At 40.7% G+C, this 15,126-nt stretch overlaps 1 protein-coding gene across 1 annotated transcript in view; it reads left to right on the forward strand.

The window, feature by feature from the left end:
• The first annotated feature begins 249 nt into the window (after positions 1-249).
• The window catches only part of LOC140122880 (uncharacterized), a 34,839-nt gene continuing 19,962 nt past the window's right edge, over positions 250-15,126 (forward strand). The window contains exons 1-7 of the mRNA XM_072144125.1: positions 250-553; positions 2,087-2,197; positions 3,254-3,341; positions 4,132-4,292; positions 5,835-5,942; positions 6,202-6,297; positions 7,449-8,011. Of these exons, the coding sequence (XP_072000226.1) occupies positions 335-553; positions 2,087-2,197; positions 3,254-3,341; positions 4,132-4,292; positions 5,835-5,942; positions 6,202-6,297; positions 7,449-8,011 (1,346 nt within the window). The 5' untranslated portion in view covers positions 250-334. The remainder of the gene's footprint in view (positions 554-2,086; positions 2,198-3,253; positions 3,342-4,131; positions 4,293-5,834; positions 5,943-6,201; positions 6,298-7,448; positions 8,012-15,126) is intronic.

Genomic DNA, 15,126 nt, shown 5'->3' on the forward strand with positions numbered 1-15,126 from the left:
TGGTGACTATAGCTGATCTGAATAGTGCAGTAGAAGCCTAAGCAAGTGGAAGTACACTTTGTATCTTGTGGCAAGGTCATTCATGGTAAAAACATTGATTTTTTGCTTAAGGTTTCATACTAAGTTTGCAATATAGTGTTAGACATTTGCCTAATCATTGACTCTCCTGTTTGCTGAAGGTTTGAAAGGGTTAAAGGTGATATACCCTCTCAGAAGTTAACTAAGTATATAAGTGAGCTGGTAACATGACTTATTAGCTGGGTACAGTGACCATAGTGCATACTGTGGCACTCAGACTGACCAAGTCTTGCTCTTTCTCCTTCTTCTAGGAAGGATGAAGGTTGCTACATTACTGCTGATTTCTGCCCAGGTGTTCTTAGCTACTGCTGGACCATCCCGGGGGGCTAAAGAACCTGTGTTAACTTCAATTGCCTGTAATGACCATGCAGCAGAAGCCGCTGCTGATTTGTCTCTGCGCCAGCTAAATGCCAACCGAAGACAAGGTTTTGTCTTTGGACTCAAACGAATTTCCAATGTGCAAGAACAGTTTGATGTAAGTATGATGTACACGTGATTCATATCAAATATTGTTCTTATTTTACTGGAAATCGCCATAATCATTTGTGCAGAAGCTGAGACAGATTATAGACAATATAATTGTATAGACAATTACATAAAGTGCACACATACAATAATATCAATCAGCTTTAATTATGAATGATTTGAAGAATAATTGTCAAAATCATACCAAACCCCTAGTTCCACAAGTTCAGTTATAGTTTCATTATTCCTCATGTTGATGACTACTAGGGGGCAATGTAGTCTTTATAGTAGGCACAGACTTTTTAACTTTTTAATACTATCCACTCACTGCTGGTATCCGTATTTTATAGTATTTGTAGCCTATGCTTTATGTGGTTAAGCAATGCAATGAAAATAAAATACCTTCATTAGTAGAAACCTACATAGTTCTATCGCTCATCTATGATAGTATCTAATATACATATGACATCATTTGCCTGAGTGCTGTATTTACAATTATCCCAAAATAAACTGTTCATATGATGCTCATAGCAACCATTCAAAGCACTTCTTTAATTTTTCAAGAGCATTATAGGAAATAAAAGCTGAGCTTCAGCTGGTTGCCATGAGTAACAAAGAAATCCTTTTCTTCTTGAAAATTTTATAAATATCCCCAATTATGATTATCTGTTGTAAATGTTGCCAAATCACTGGTAAGACATTTTTGGGTAGATAAGGAAGGGTGGATTTAGTGAAATCTAGTATGTTTTAGATATTGATGGATAATTTGAGAAAGTGACACACGACTAGAATAAATTGACAGATTACAAAGATTAGGGCTATGACAACTAAGGGGAGACATTTTATTACCTAGGCCAGTGATGGCTAACCTATGGCACTGGTGCCAGAGGTGGCACTCAGAGCCCTTTCTGTGGGCACTCAGGCCATCACCAGAGAGGACTCCAGGTATCTTCCTGCAGTCCCAGACAGCCCAGGACTTGCTGTGCACTGAGGTATTTTACAGTGACAGCTCTACCTGGGACTATTTCCTGCTTTATTGGTGTCCTCAGGTGCTCGTATCAATGAAAACTGTGACAGAGAAGGGAGTATAAATCACAAATTAAATTTCTGTGTTGGCAGTTTGCGATAAATAAGTGGGTCCTTGTTGTTATTTAGGCACTTGGCCTCTAAAAGGTTTGCCATCACTGACCTAGGCCAAGACAAGGGGGTATCCTCTACACCTAGAATAGAGGTGGTTCCATAGACAGAGATTCTTTACTGTAAGAGCAGAGAGACTATGGAACTCTCTGCCACAAGATGTTGTAATGGCTGATAATTGGGATGTGTTCAACAGGTGCCTGGATGCCTTTCTAGAGAGCAATAATATAACATTGTATGGCAAAACTTATTGATTCTGTTGATCAATAATTGGAAAGAATTGTTTTGGGACAATTGGCATCAGCCTTGCAGTGTTTTTTTCCCTTCCTATGGATCAATTAATATATTGGACTTCATGGGCTTCTTGTAACCTTATTTACTATGATACATTGTTTTTGATTCACAGGAGGAGAATGGCTCTGTATTTTACCTGACATTGGATGTTTTAGAAACTGAATGCCATGTCCTGAGTCGACGTCTGTGGACAGACTGTCAAGCCAAACCCCGTCATGAAGCCGTAAGTAGACAACATTTAACTGTTTATTAAACTCCTCCTATATTCTTGTATCTATTGCCTAGGAATTGGAGATTAAATGTTTGCCATGCCAATTGACGTGTGTTGATACGTCTCTTGACCTCCCAATAAATTCTAGACTTGACCAAGCAAATAGCTTTTTTATTCAGATGTAAGAGACAAGACATTACACCGCTGTCCATGCTAATCAAATGGAAACAAAACATACTGTATATATATCCATATATATATGGATGACTTAGCACCAAGAAAATGGGTAGGCAGTTATAATTACTGCCTCTGTGCTCCAATAAATCTTACAAACTAAGGAATGCACCCTCTTTATAATATTATCCTAGAACAGTGGTGGCGAACCTATGGCATGGGTGCAAGAGGTGGAACTCGGAGCACTCTCTGTGGGCACCCAGGCCATCACCCTAGACAGGACTCAAACCTCCTCCTGCAGTCCCTGGCCACCTAGGACATGCTGTGATCAGGTCTATTTTAAAGCTACATATCCTAAAGCAGCCTGGAACTACAGGAGGAGCAAGGAGGTGCAGACAAGGCTGTGTTATAATTGTAGTTCCTGCTCTGGGCCCAGCAACTCATCCTGTTCAGGGGACCCTGGAAGGAAGCTACAATGAATCTGAATTTCTCCTCTTTCTTGCAACTGTTTTGGTGTCATCAGGGCGATGATACAATTAAAAAGCCTTGACAAAACAGGTAGTGAGATGTTACCACTTAAATTGCTATGTTGGCACTTTGCATTTAAATAATTAGGTCTGGTTCTAGTTTGGGCACTCGATCTCTAAAAGGTTCGCCATCACTGTCCTAGAATATTGCTTATTATATGTTTAATGTTACACTCCTTGCAAGACAATTAAGCTTACAATCTAAGGCATTCACCCTGTTTATAATATTATCATTTGTGATATGGCTTATTATTTTTTTAATAATGCTACAACCCTTGTAATACAACATACAGTGAATGATATTTTGTGGTGAAAAATATTGCATTCATGTCACTGATAATTTCTAAATTTGCATTTGTTGTTGCAGGTTTTTGGACAGTGCAAAGTAATATTTCAATTAAATAAACCAAAAAGAATTGCTCACCTCCACAGCTATGATTGCACACTGAGTCCAGGTAAGGTCCCTTCAGATGATACAAAACTCATATCTATACACTTTGGAAAAATACTATACAGCTATCATCATCCCTTGTCACATCCTTGTTTTTAAACTGAACTTAAAGGGGTGTACCCATTTCAACAAATTAATGGTATTGTTTGTATTATAAAAAGTTATACATCTTTCCAATATACTTTCTGTATCAATTTCTTGCATTTTTCTATATCTCTGCTTGCTGTCATTCTATAGAAAGCTTCTATGTTTACTTCTAGTGCATAGAAATCTGACCATGGTTACACAGGTGCATGGCTCGTTATAACACACAGCTCTGATTACTCTCTATGATATAACAAGCTGTGCACCTGTGTGACCATGGTCAGATTCCTGTCCACTGGAAGTATACGCAGAAGCTTTCTTTAGAATGACAGCAAGCAGAGATATAGAAAACCGTAAGAATTTGATACAGAAAGCATATTGGAAAGCTGTATAATGTTTTTTAAAACAAACAATAACATTAATTTGCTGAAATGGGAACACCCCTTTAATTTTTATTCTGGTATTATCTGGGGTTGTTTTAAACAGTGACTCTATGACTGACTGATCCCCTGTTTTTGTAATGATCTCATTTAATTCAATTGTTTAAATCAACTGTTTATGTTCTGCCTTCCCATCAGGGCATTTACATTTAATTTAATTTAATTTATTTAACATAGCATATTTAACATAAGGAAAAGTTATGTAAGTCCTGAAATTCATAAACATTTTTGAAATGTATCATCTGACATTTTATCTGTTTTATACTGTAGCTGCTCGGTTGGATTTTGGTTGTGCCGGCTGCCATTTTTACAGTCCGCTAAATGATAGTGATATCCAGGAGGTTGCAAAGAAGAGCCTGGAGAAATTTAATAAAGAGAGTAACTACAACAAATATTTTAGCCTTGGAAATGTTACAAAAGGAGCTAAGCAGGTAAAGAAAGAATAAAATCAGGAAATAATTCATAATTTATTCCTCAAAGGAAATCTACCATTTGATTTTATGCATTATGAACCAAACCTACCTTGAGACTGCTGTAGCTACACTCAAGCTACACAGAAACATATCTTGTTTAATCCCTCAACTGAGTGTTTTACTGATTTTACAATTATAATATTATGATAATGAGGCTCTGTCGCTCCTGTGGCTGCCCAGGCTCTTCTCCCCTAATTATGCACTGCTCCAGAGAATGCTGTATTCACTGTGTTGTCCCTGACAGTCAGAAGTAATCAATCGGTGCACCCTCCCCCAGCTGCTGGGTATGAGTCATCCTGCTCACGTTGATTAGTGCTGTCTGGACAGTTTAGGAAGCTACGTTATTTCTCTTTGCATGCAACCCAGCTTTCCCAACATCCTGAATTTTATAATTGTTTTTTGAGCAGAACCACTTGGATCAGGGATTAAACAATGTGTTTCTGCAACAGTGTAGCTACAGCAATCTCAAGGTATGTTTAGTTCACAATGTTTGAAAACAAATGGTAGATTTCCTTTAAAGTGCATGTGTCTAATCCAGTGTTGGCTAACCTATGACATGCCGAAACATTTTTGCTGACAGCATCCATAAGTGGAGCAATGCTCATGCTGAGAGAGCCACTCAGCCCCTTCACTAATGGAGGTAAAAGAGCCCCTGTTCCCTCTGGATGCTGACACTGTCTACTTGCTGCTCTGCCTTTAAGCATCTCGTTTTTTTGGCATAAGCACCCAGAGTTAAGGTAATTTTCCATCTGAGAGAGTGGTGCGAACAATGGCCATCTTATCTTCATTAGTAAAGATAGTTAGTTTGGCAGTGGAGTGGGAGCTCCCACCGGCACTAAATTTATTGCTGACATGCACCTAGACAGCTGGTAACACTAGAACTGTGTCCCATTCTTGTCCTGTCAGCGGCAGAGAAAGGTCCATTTCAGAGACTATAGGAGGGATAGGAAAATCATCTGCGGTGTGTGCTTCTTACACCCTGGTCATTATCTTAAAGCAGCTACCAAAATGTTGGCCATCACTGGTCTAGTCATACAGTAATCCTCCCCTATAATGAATTGTAATGAATTTGTAAATAGCTGTCCACAGGAGAAAGCCAAGGTTCCACTTTGCTTCAGTCTTTGTGTAATGTGCACATAATTTTTTATATTTTGAGAAAAGTTTAATTTGCTGACATTTTTTAGGGGGTGGGTTTCTAACAAAATATATTTATCTTCATTCCAAACTGCTAGGACCCACACAATCACTCAGTAGTCCCCTATTTATCTCACAACCACAGTGCTGAGCTATGTAAATGTAGCAGCATTCAAGCATAGGCACTACTACTCCATTCATCCTTTGTAGGGCAAATGAAGACTTTAAGTGGACTGAAATGAAAACCTTCTTTAAATTTTGGGTGATAGTGGTGGTGCTAGGTACATCTACAAATGACTGACTTTGCATGTGGCAATCTCTGACATACACACATTAACTCATTATGATCACCGTTTTTTTGTTTAGGTGGTAGCAGGAAGAGCTTACCATGTGGAATTTACAGTTCATGAGTCTACTTGTAACAAATCAGCTGAAGATGTATCTCTGTGTGAGCCTTTGGACTGTGAATTTGCAGTAAGTATATGAAAATATTATTGGTTATTAATGTTTGCCTTTTCTGCATGTAATAAGATAGGAAAGCTGAGTAGGACGGTGCACAATGCTGAACCCAGTAATATTCCTTCTCTCTATATTGTGGTCAGCATGGGTGTTATCTATTTGTTTTGTGGTATTGTCTAAGCCCTGATGTTGTATAACGGAGTTCCATCTGTATATTAATGCCACAAACTTACTGTATATTAGATGTAACATTTCAATTTATTTATTTCACTAGCATACTGGCTACTGCAAGAGTAAAGCAGTATCACATTGGAGCACTCCAGATGAGAAGAATGTTCTAAATGTCACCTGTGACATATTTGAACCAGAGGTATGACAAAAATTTTATACAATACAATACTATAGTACTTTGTTGATCCCCTGGGGGAAATTGTTTTGTACACAGTGTTTCGGCAGTTCTTACACACAGAGACAGGCTTAACGTTACAGTTACATACATACACTACGACAGATGGGTTCTTACATGTTGCTAGTTCTTCAGTTGCAAACAAACGGTTACAGGACAGTACAAGTTAACAAGACCACATTACAATTACACTACATAAGGTAAAAAAAATATGATTATATTACATGTTAAAGGATAATTGGCCTATCAGTACTCTCCACTTTATACTTCTGTATGAGATATTTTTTGCAATGTCTCACTACCCCCAATCCCCCTGCATATTGCTTTGCATGTGCTGTTAAAGGAAATCTACCATCAAAATCAAGCATGATAAACCAGAAACACTCACTCATAGATCCAGGCACTGTGACTGTGGTAATCTTCTTATTTATTACCACTATGCCTACTGTAATCTCAAGACCGCAGTGGAAGTTTCAGCACAAAGTAGGAGGGGGAAGTGCAGTGTAATAGCCTATGAAGCTACAACACAGGATGGCTCTAAAAACACCCCCAGAGCCCATCTCTGGTCATAATTTTAAAAGTTGATTTTATAAGAAATAGGGCCATGCATAACAAATATAAAATGATTACCACAGTCACAGTGCCTTGATCAATGAGTGAAAACCCCAAGTTTAACATGCTTGATTTTGATTGTAGATTTCGTTTAAATTGTCATAGTTGGCAGTAAATGCTTTTCCATGATGGTCTGTATAGGAAAGACCTTGGTAATTTAGTGGAATACTCTAAGCTATTGGCTGCACATATCAGAGGTCAAAGATACATCAATACATGGTTGCTTACAGTCATTACTCTTTACTTATTGCTGCTACTTATAGCTGTACTATAGCTGTGGGTATAGTGGTGAAATGATCACTTCCAAAAACATTAGCTTTGTAGCAAGATTTTCGTTCAGGCATTTGGAACTGCATATATGTGGCAGCTATTTATTACTAATCACTAGCACTTTTTCATTTTGCTTTTATGCATTGATTTTCAAAATTAAAAACAATACACATATTTTACAATGATCTTAGAAGAGTAGTTTTACTTAAAAATGATATTGCCTTTATATTTAGGCGGCCAATGTGGAGGAGCAGAGGCATAATGAAGGCCACAGTGCTGATCATCCAAGAAATGACAAAAAAGATCATGGAAAGAAAGGAGACAAGGGAAAAGGAAAAAAGCATGGCCACAGACATGGACATGGTCACTCTAAGCATGGCCACAAACATGGCCACAAACATGACCACAAACATGATCATGACCATGACAGTGGAAGTCATGAGCATGAGCATGATCATGAACATGAACATGAGCATCTTCACAATTATGAGCATCATCACGGTCAACCACAACAGCCTCATGGTCCTCCCTCAGATCCACCTAAAACAGTTGGCACCATTACATATCTTTCTCCAGATCAGGCACCAACAACAGCTTCTCCTATAGAGCAAGATAAACAGAATAAAGGAGCAAAACCAGGCAAGAAAGGACAAGACAAACCATCAAAATCATTTATTCTCCCTTTCCCTGAGAAGGCTTCAACATCAAACCAATGCCCTGGACCCGCCAAGAATATTCCAGTTACTGAAAACATTCCCAATGTAGAAGTAGTTCCAAAAACCACACCACTTCCAAAGTAGATATGATCTCTCCACATGATAAAACTATCTCATGTATCCTATTTTTGTGAAATAATACCTGTTAGTTTGTGTTTTAGGTAAAAAATAAATGTATAAAAAGGGATATAATGGAGTCATATTTGAATTACACAACTTAAGCATTTGCTAATTTTTTGATAAATGGAAACAGAAGTTCGGCATGAATTAAGGTTGATTCTGCAATGCATATTGCAGTATTTTTCGGACTATAAGGCGCACCTGAGTATAAGGCACACCATCAATAAATGCCTGCTAAAACGTCTAGGTTCATATAAGGCGCACCGGAGTATAAGGCGCACCTGATTATAAGGGTGAATGACCAGTAGGCGGCAGACCTGTGCACAGTTCAAGGCAGCTGTTGTCTGTACGTATGGTTCATATACAAGGCGCACTAGACTATAAGGCGCACCTTTGATTTCTGAGAAAATCAAAGTATTTTTAGTGCGCCTTATAGTCCAAAAAATACGGTAATTAAATCCAATTTGTATGATTCATGAAATACATCACTTATATGGGAAATGTTATTCATTTATAGAATAACAGCTTGCATTTTCAACTTTGTATAACTGAATAGTGAAGGTGAATATAAGAAACCTTGTGGTGTATATTTTTACAAGCCCTGAAATAATTCCTGGTGCACGGCTAGGATTCCCCCCCTTACACCAACTCCTTTCTAAGTGAACGTGGGAGTTGGCGGAGTGGGAAAAGACATAGAGCACAATTCAACTACAGGGAGGACCTAGTGTAGAATTTAAGGTCAGTACTGCCGCCCACCAGATTTATCCGGAGACGGGGGCCTCTTTAAATATGCAGCATGGCGGTAGGGGCAGGAGGGAACATCACAGGGTGGCAGTACATGCGCTACTGCCTGATACTTCTCCCCCACAGAGTTCTATTCAGAGGGCAGGGGAAGAAGAGTCTGTTGTCAGCTATAGAGTGATACATTGCCTCACTCAACAGTAGTAGAGAGTTTTCTTACCAGGCACAGTAGAACTAAAAGAACTATCTCACAAGCTTAAAGGACACCTGTCATCAGGTCTGTGTCACTTGTCCTGTCACTACTACCTGTTGGAGCAGATCACAAGGATCCATCCCAGCCTTTATGTAGTCAATTCATACATTAATCATTGCAAAATCATCTATTCTTTATCATGTAAATGAGGCTGGTCACATGGTCAGAGGCAGTGATGTCACCCCTGTTACCCCTCCCCTCTCCTCCCCCTGCTCATGTCTGTGTGTAATGTATAGTAAAGCATGGCTAGTGTCTGTACTTTATCTGCTGACATGCTGCATCCTCCTAATACACAGGTGAGAGACACAAACATCAGCTACACATGAATCTGACATGTTCTGCTGTAACATGGCTGCCTGGAGCTGCTGTATCTCTCCTAAACACACACACATGCACACACAGGCTGCAGGGGGCGTGGCCACCAGCACCAGGAAGCACATCATTATACAGCCTCACATCATTATACAGGCTGTCAGTCATGCACTGGGGGTGTGGCTGTGCCTCCCACTCATGAATAGAGTGGACAGCTTGAATATGCTAATGCTTCATTGGACATTTCACAGGTCATTTGCATACAGCTTTAGGACCTCATTGCTTAGGTTTACAGGCATGTAGAGGGACAATGAAGGGATAGAGGCAATGCTCTCTAATTGCAGTTTATGAAAATATATTTAGTTTAGGGGGGTTATTTTGCATGACGGGTTCTCTTTAAAGGGGTATTCTGAGAATATCCACATCTGCTACAAAAACCCATAATGTTATAAATAAGTGAATACATCTCAATGTCATTAATCAGAAAATGGAGCTTAAATGGTTTGTTTTTATGATTCAGAAAATTTTATGGGCTTTGACAAGTAGTTACAGTTATCACCAAGATGGCCGCCACTGGAAACTACAAGTCCTATGATCCCTCATTTCTCTGTAACAGCTCTTCCCTCTCATGCTTTGCTCCCATTAATGATATAATAGACAGGCCTGCTATGTTACCATAGTAATGACATAGCTCCCAACCGTCCCGATTTTGACGGGACTTTCCCGTTTTTCTTACCTCTGCCCCGCGTCACGGGCAGCTATGAGATTGTCAAGGATTTCCCCCCCAGGTCCCGGCGCTGTGTCCGCATAGTAAATACTTTGAAAGTCTGAACTCACAGTACAGAATGGCTTCTACAGACATCGGGCAGGGAATCCTTTTCAGAGAAGTGTCGGTTAGCGGAGAGAGCAGGGACCACGTCATCAGGTCAGATCAGTATCTGTCCATATATGGTCTCCAGGGCTTCCCCAGACACAAGCTCTTTATTTAATTAAATTAAATAAAGTTTTGCTCAGGCTGAGATTCGAACCTGGGACCCTCTGCACTGCAGACAGGAGCTTAACTAACTGAGCTTTAAGCCCAGTGATACAGAGCTGAGGATTTCTGGTAACTAAGAAGTGTTATCTGCCATTTACACTGTGACACAAACTAATGCACTGATCTATAGAGAGGGATCTTCTCAGAGATTATTATTATCATTATTGAGACTATAAATTTTATTATTTTTATTATTATGGAGATGATTATTAATAATAGTAAAAATAATAATAATCATCTCAATAATAATAATAATAATCATCTCCATAATAATAATAATAGTCTCAATAATTACAATAATCTCTGAGAAGATCCCTCTCTATATACCAAGGCATTAATCTGTGTCACAGTGTAACAATAGTCATAGTTCTTAGTTACCAAAATTCTACACCTTGTTAATTGCTGAGATTATAGCTCAGTTGGTTGGGGCACTGTGTCATTATTGTACATGGACACTGTAGGTTCTGGGTTCAAATCCCAATGAGGATAATTTTTTTTTTTTTTATTAAGATGATTTTTATTATTATAATATGGCTAAAATTTGGGGCGTGGCCAGGGAGTGATTGGGGGTGTGGCTTAGGGGGATCGCCGCGGCACGCTACGCATGCCGCCATTTTGTCCCTCTTTCCCTTTCACAAATGTTGGGAGGTATGGTAATGATTAGAGATGAGCGAGTATACTGCTCGGTCGAGTATTAGCATACTCGGACCGGCTCGTTACTCGGACGAGTATCTCGCCGGCTCGAGATCGAGCAGTAAATTAATAAAATAAATTGAATAAAAGTATTTTTATTGTAAAAAAAAAAATATTACACATGTTTGCAGATGTTTTACTTGTAAGAACACATTGAAATAACACTATTCTTCACTTTCCAGGTGTTCGCGCGTGTCTCCCGCTAGGTTCGGAGATGTTCGGAACATCTGGAATGTGAAGAATATTGTTCTTTCAATGTGTTCTGCACTTAAATGGTCCTGTATTCACTGTTTTTAATGTTTTAATTCTATTCTTCACTTTGCAGCTGTGCACGCGTATCTCCGAACCTATTGGGAGATACGCACGCACACCTGCAATGTGAAGAATAGAATTAAAACATTAAAAACAGTGAATACAGGAGCATTTAAGTGCAGAACACATTTAAATAACACTATTCTTCACATTGCTGATGTGCGCGCACATCTCCGACATTATCGGAAGACACGCGCTAACATCTGCAAAGTGAAGAATAGAATTAAAACATTAAAAACTGTGAATACAGGACCATTTAAGTGCAGAACACCTTGAAAGAACACTATTCTTCACATTCCAGATGTTCGTGCACATCTCCTAACTTAGCGGGAGACACGCGCGAACACCTGCAAAGTGAAGAATAGTGTTATTTCAATGTGTTCTTACAAGTAAAACATCTGCAAACATCTGAAAATTTTTTTTTTGCACTGTTCTTTTACTGTTCAGTTTTATTTAAAAAATGCTCGGGTCTCCCATTGACTTCAATGGGGCTCGTTATTCGAGACGAGCACTCGAGCATCGGGAAAAGTTCGTCTCGAATAACGAGCACCCGAGCATTTTAGTGCTCGCTCATCTCTAGTAATGATGTCTAACTGCCATTGCAAATTACCTCATCGAGATGAGTTTCACCACAACACTGGCCATACTGGCTGCACTGCAAGCAAGTACTGTACCTACAGCCAAACTAAGCTGTCTTCACAGGACATGTGATATGAACATGTGACCAGCGCCCATCTTCTTCCTATGTCTTCTCCACAGGGGCAAAATCAATGGACCGATTAAAGAGCCAGTACGATTTTAATTCATCATCATAGTCTATGTCCACAACATTTGTATGCTAACAGGACTAAAATTATAAATAACACATTAGGTTTTTTTTTAATGACCCATTTGAATATGAATTTTGCTTATTCCTGGAATACCCCTTTAACAGAAAAACAGAAAAGGAGAGTAATGCTTCCTTAGTCTCCTGTAGGACAAGTGCATCATCATAAGGGACCTTTAGCAGACCCACCCAGATTTATAATGATGACCTGGATTGTGGAACATGAATTAAGCCAGGAGGGAACATCTCAGCATGTCTCTACTCCATCCCCTTGACACATTACTAGTCATGTAAATAGAGTGTTCAAAGATCTATTCTTGCTTAAAGTTAAATCAAGTTAAATCTCCCATTAAATAGAAGGACCAGAAATCCTTATGACAGGTACCCTGTATCTTTATGTGCATACATTGGGTGACAGCCTTTATATCATTATTGCAGTATACAGTATTGAACCAGCACTCAGATGATAAACAAAACAATTTTTTTCTATAAAAATAAACACAAAATTAAAATAAATTTGTACCATATAGAGCAGTGATGGCGAACCTTTTAGAGCCTGAGTGCCCAAACTTCAACCAAAAGTGCCAGTGCAGTGCAAAGTGCCAGGGCAGCAATTTAAGCAGTAATTTATTTCTCCTCGTTCTTTGACAACTTTTAATTGTTCAGCCTCCTAAAGACACCAATGCATTTAAAAGGAGGAGGGCAAATTCACCTATCATTGTAGGAAGATTCTATAGGAAGATTCTTTGAGTCCTGTCTGGTGAACTTCATGCTGGGGTGATGGCCTGGGTGCCCACAGAAAGGGCTCCGAGTGCCGCCTCTGGCACCAGTGCCGTAGGTTCACCACCACTGATATAGAGCTTCACCACATTACAATTTGTTGGGTAGGGAGTCAAGAAAAGTCATGGCACCACTGCAGCCAATTGGAGGCTAAGTGCAGGGCTGTATTAAATGGTGTGTCTGAGGCAGAGCGGGGAACAGTACTCATTGGGGGAACGCGGGAGGCTGAGTAAAATGTTTGCAGGCGGTTGATGTTACTAGGCAGGGGGGTTGATGTTACTTGGCAGAGTGGTGATGTTACTGGGCAGGGTGGGTGATGTTACTGGGTGGGGGATTAAAGATGTTACTGGGCACGGGCTGATTGATGTTACTGGATGGGGGGTGATTAATGTTATTGGGCAGGGGGCTAGATTGTACTTGGTGGAGGTTTGTGATTGATGTTGCTGGGCAAGGAGGGTGATTGTACTAGACGAGGGATGGGGGGGGGGGGTAATTGATGTTCCTGGGCAGGGGGGGGGGGATGATTGGTGTTACTGGGCACAGAGTGATTATATTGGGCTAGGAGGTGATTGATGTTACAAGGTAGGGGGGTTGATTGTACTGTGAGGGGGGTAATTGATGTTACTAGGTAGGTAGGGGGGGGTTGATTGATTTTACTGGGCAGGGGTTTTTTTTTACTGGAGGTGTTGGTGGCTGTATGAAGATGTATTACTGTGGTAGATGCATTACTGGGGGTGAGGTGGCTGTATGTACATGTATTACTGGAGGTCAGGCAGCTTTATATATACATTTATTACTGAGGGTGAGGCATCTGTATATAGATGTATTACTAGGGGTGAGACAACTGTATGTATATGTATTACTAGGGGGTTGGCGGCTGTATTTAGATGTATTACTGGCCTGGGGTGAGGCGACTGTATATAGATGTATTACTGGGGGTGAGGCACCTTTATATAGATGTATTACTGGGGGTGAGGCGGCTGTATGTAGATATATTACTGGGGGTGAAGCGGCTCCATATAGATGTATTACTGGCAGGGAAGTAACAATCCCGGTCGCAAGAGGTGCGACCTTGACTGGGCCCTTTAGAGGGAGGGACCCGCATCGGCTCACTACGGTGTGGACACTGATCACAACACTAGGGGATTAAGGCCCGGGGCCCCCTCTCCTTAGCGCTGAAACCTTTCACTGGTACTCGATTGAGTACCGATGCCTTTAATGGGCACTGGGGGGCAGGGACTTCCTCCTGCAGCTCCTCCTGCTGTTTTCAGCCTGCAAGTCATGTGATGGGTCTTTGCCAGAGCCTGCCGCAAAGCGGTATGGTCTTGCTGCGGCAGGAAGCCACCAGGTCGTTCCACAGGTGCGACTAGGCCCGCGGTGGCAGCCCAGGTAGGGAAGCAGGCTAGGCAGGACCTTTGGATGACAGGACCTCGGGATGGCAGTACCTCAGGATGGCCACTGGGATACAGGACAGCCACAGGAGTACTGGACCACCACAGGAGTACAGGACCGCCACAGGAACACAGGACTGCCACAGGAACACAGAACCCCCACAGTAACATAGGACTGCCACAGGAACACAGGACCACCAAGGGAACACAGCACCGCCACAGGAACACATGACCACCACAGGAGTACAGGACCGCCACAGGAACACAGGCATGCCACAGGAACAGATTCGGCAGAGAGTGAAGGGAAGTGCCGGATTATAAAGGCAAGTCGGATTAGCCAGCGCCAATTAGACACCACACATGCAAAATAAAAAATGACCCTATTAAGTGCTTTTCTTCCATTCTTAATAAGTTGGTTGAAGAAGGTTTTCATTTAGGAATCATTGATAAATAAATTGCTGATTACCTGGTGCCCGGTGGTTCCGATATTCCAATCGCTCCCCAAGATTCACAAAAAATTTTTCTCCCCTCCATTTAGACCAATAGTTGCAGGTATTGGGTCAGTGAACACTTGGGTGAGTGGGTGGATGTCCATTTGCAGCCACTGGTCACTGCACTACCGGGATTCCTCAGGGACACTAAACATTTCATCAGCATGTTAGATGACAAGGAATGGAATGGTGAAGAATTTTGGCTTACATGTGATGTAATAGGACTGTATCCATCTTTGG

The sequence above is a fragment of the Engystomops pustulosus genome, chromosome 3 (genome assembly GCF_040894005.1).
Source record: "Engystomops pustulosus chromosome 3, aEngPut4.maternal, whole genome shotgun sequence".
Taxonomy (NCBI): Eukaryota; Metazoa; Chordata; class Amphibia; order Anura; family Leptodactylidae; genus Engystomops; species Engystomops pustulosus.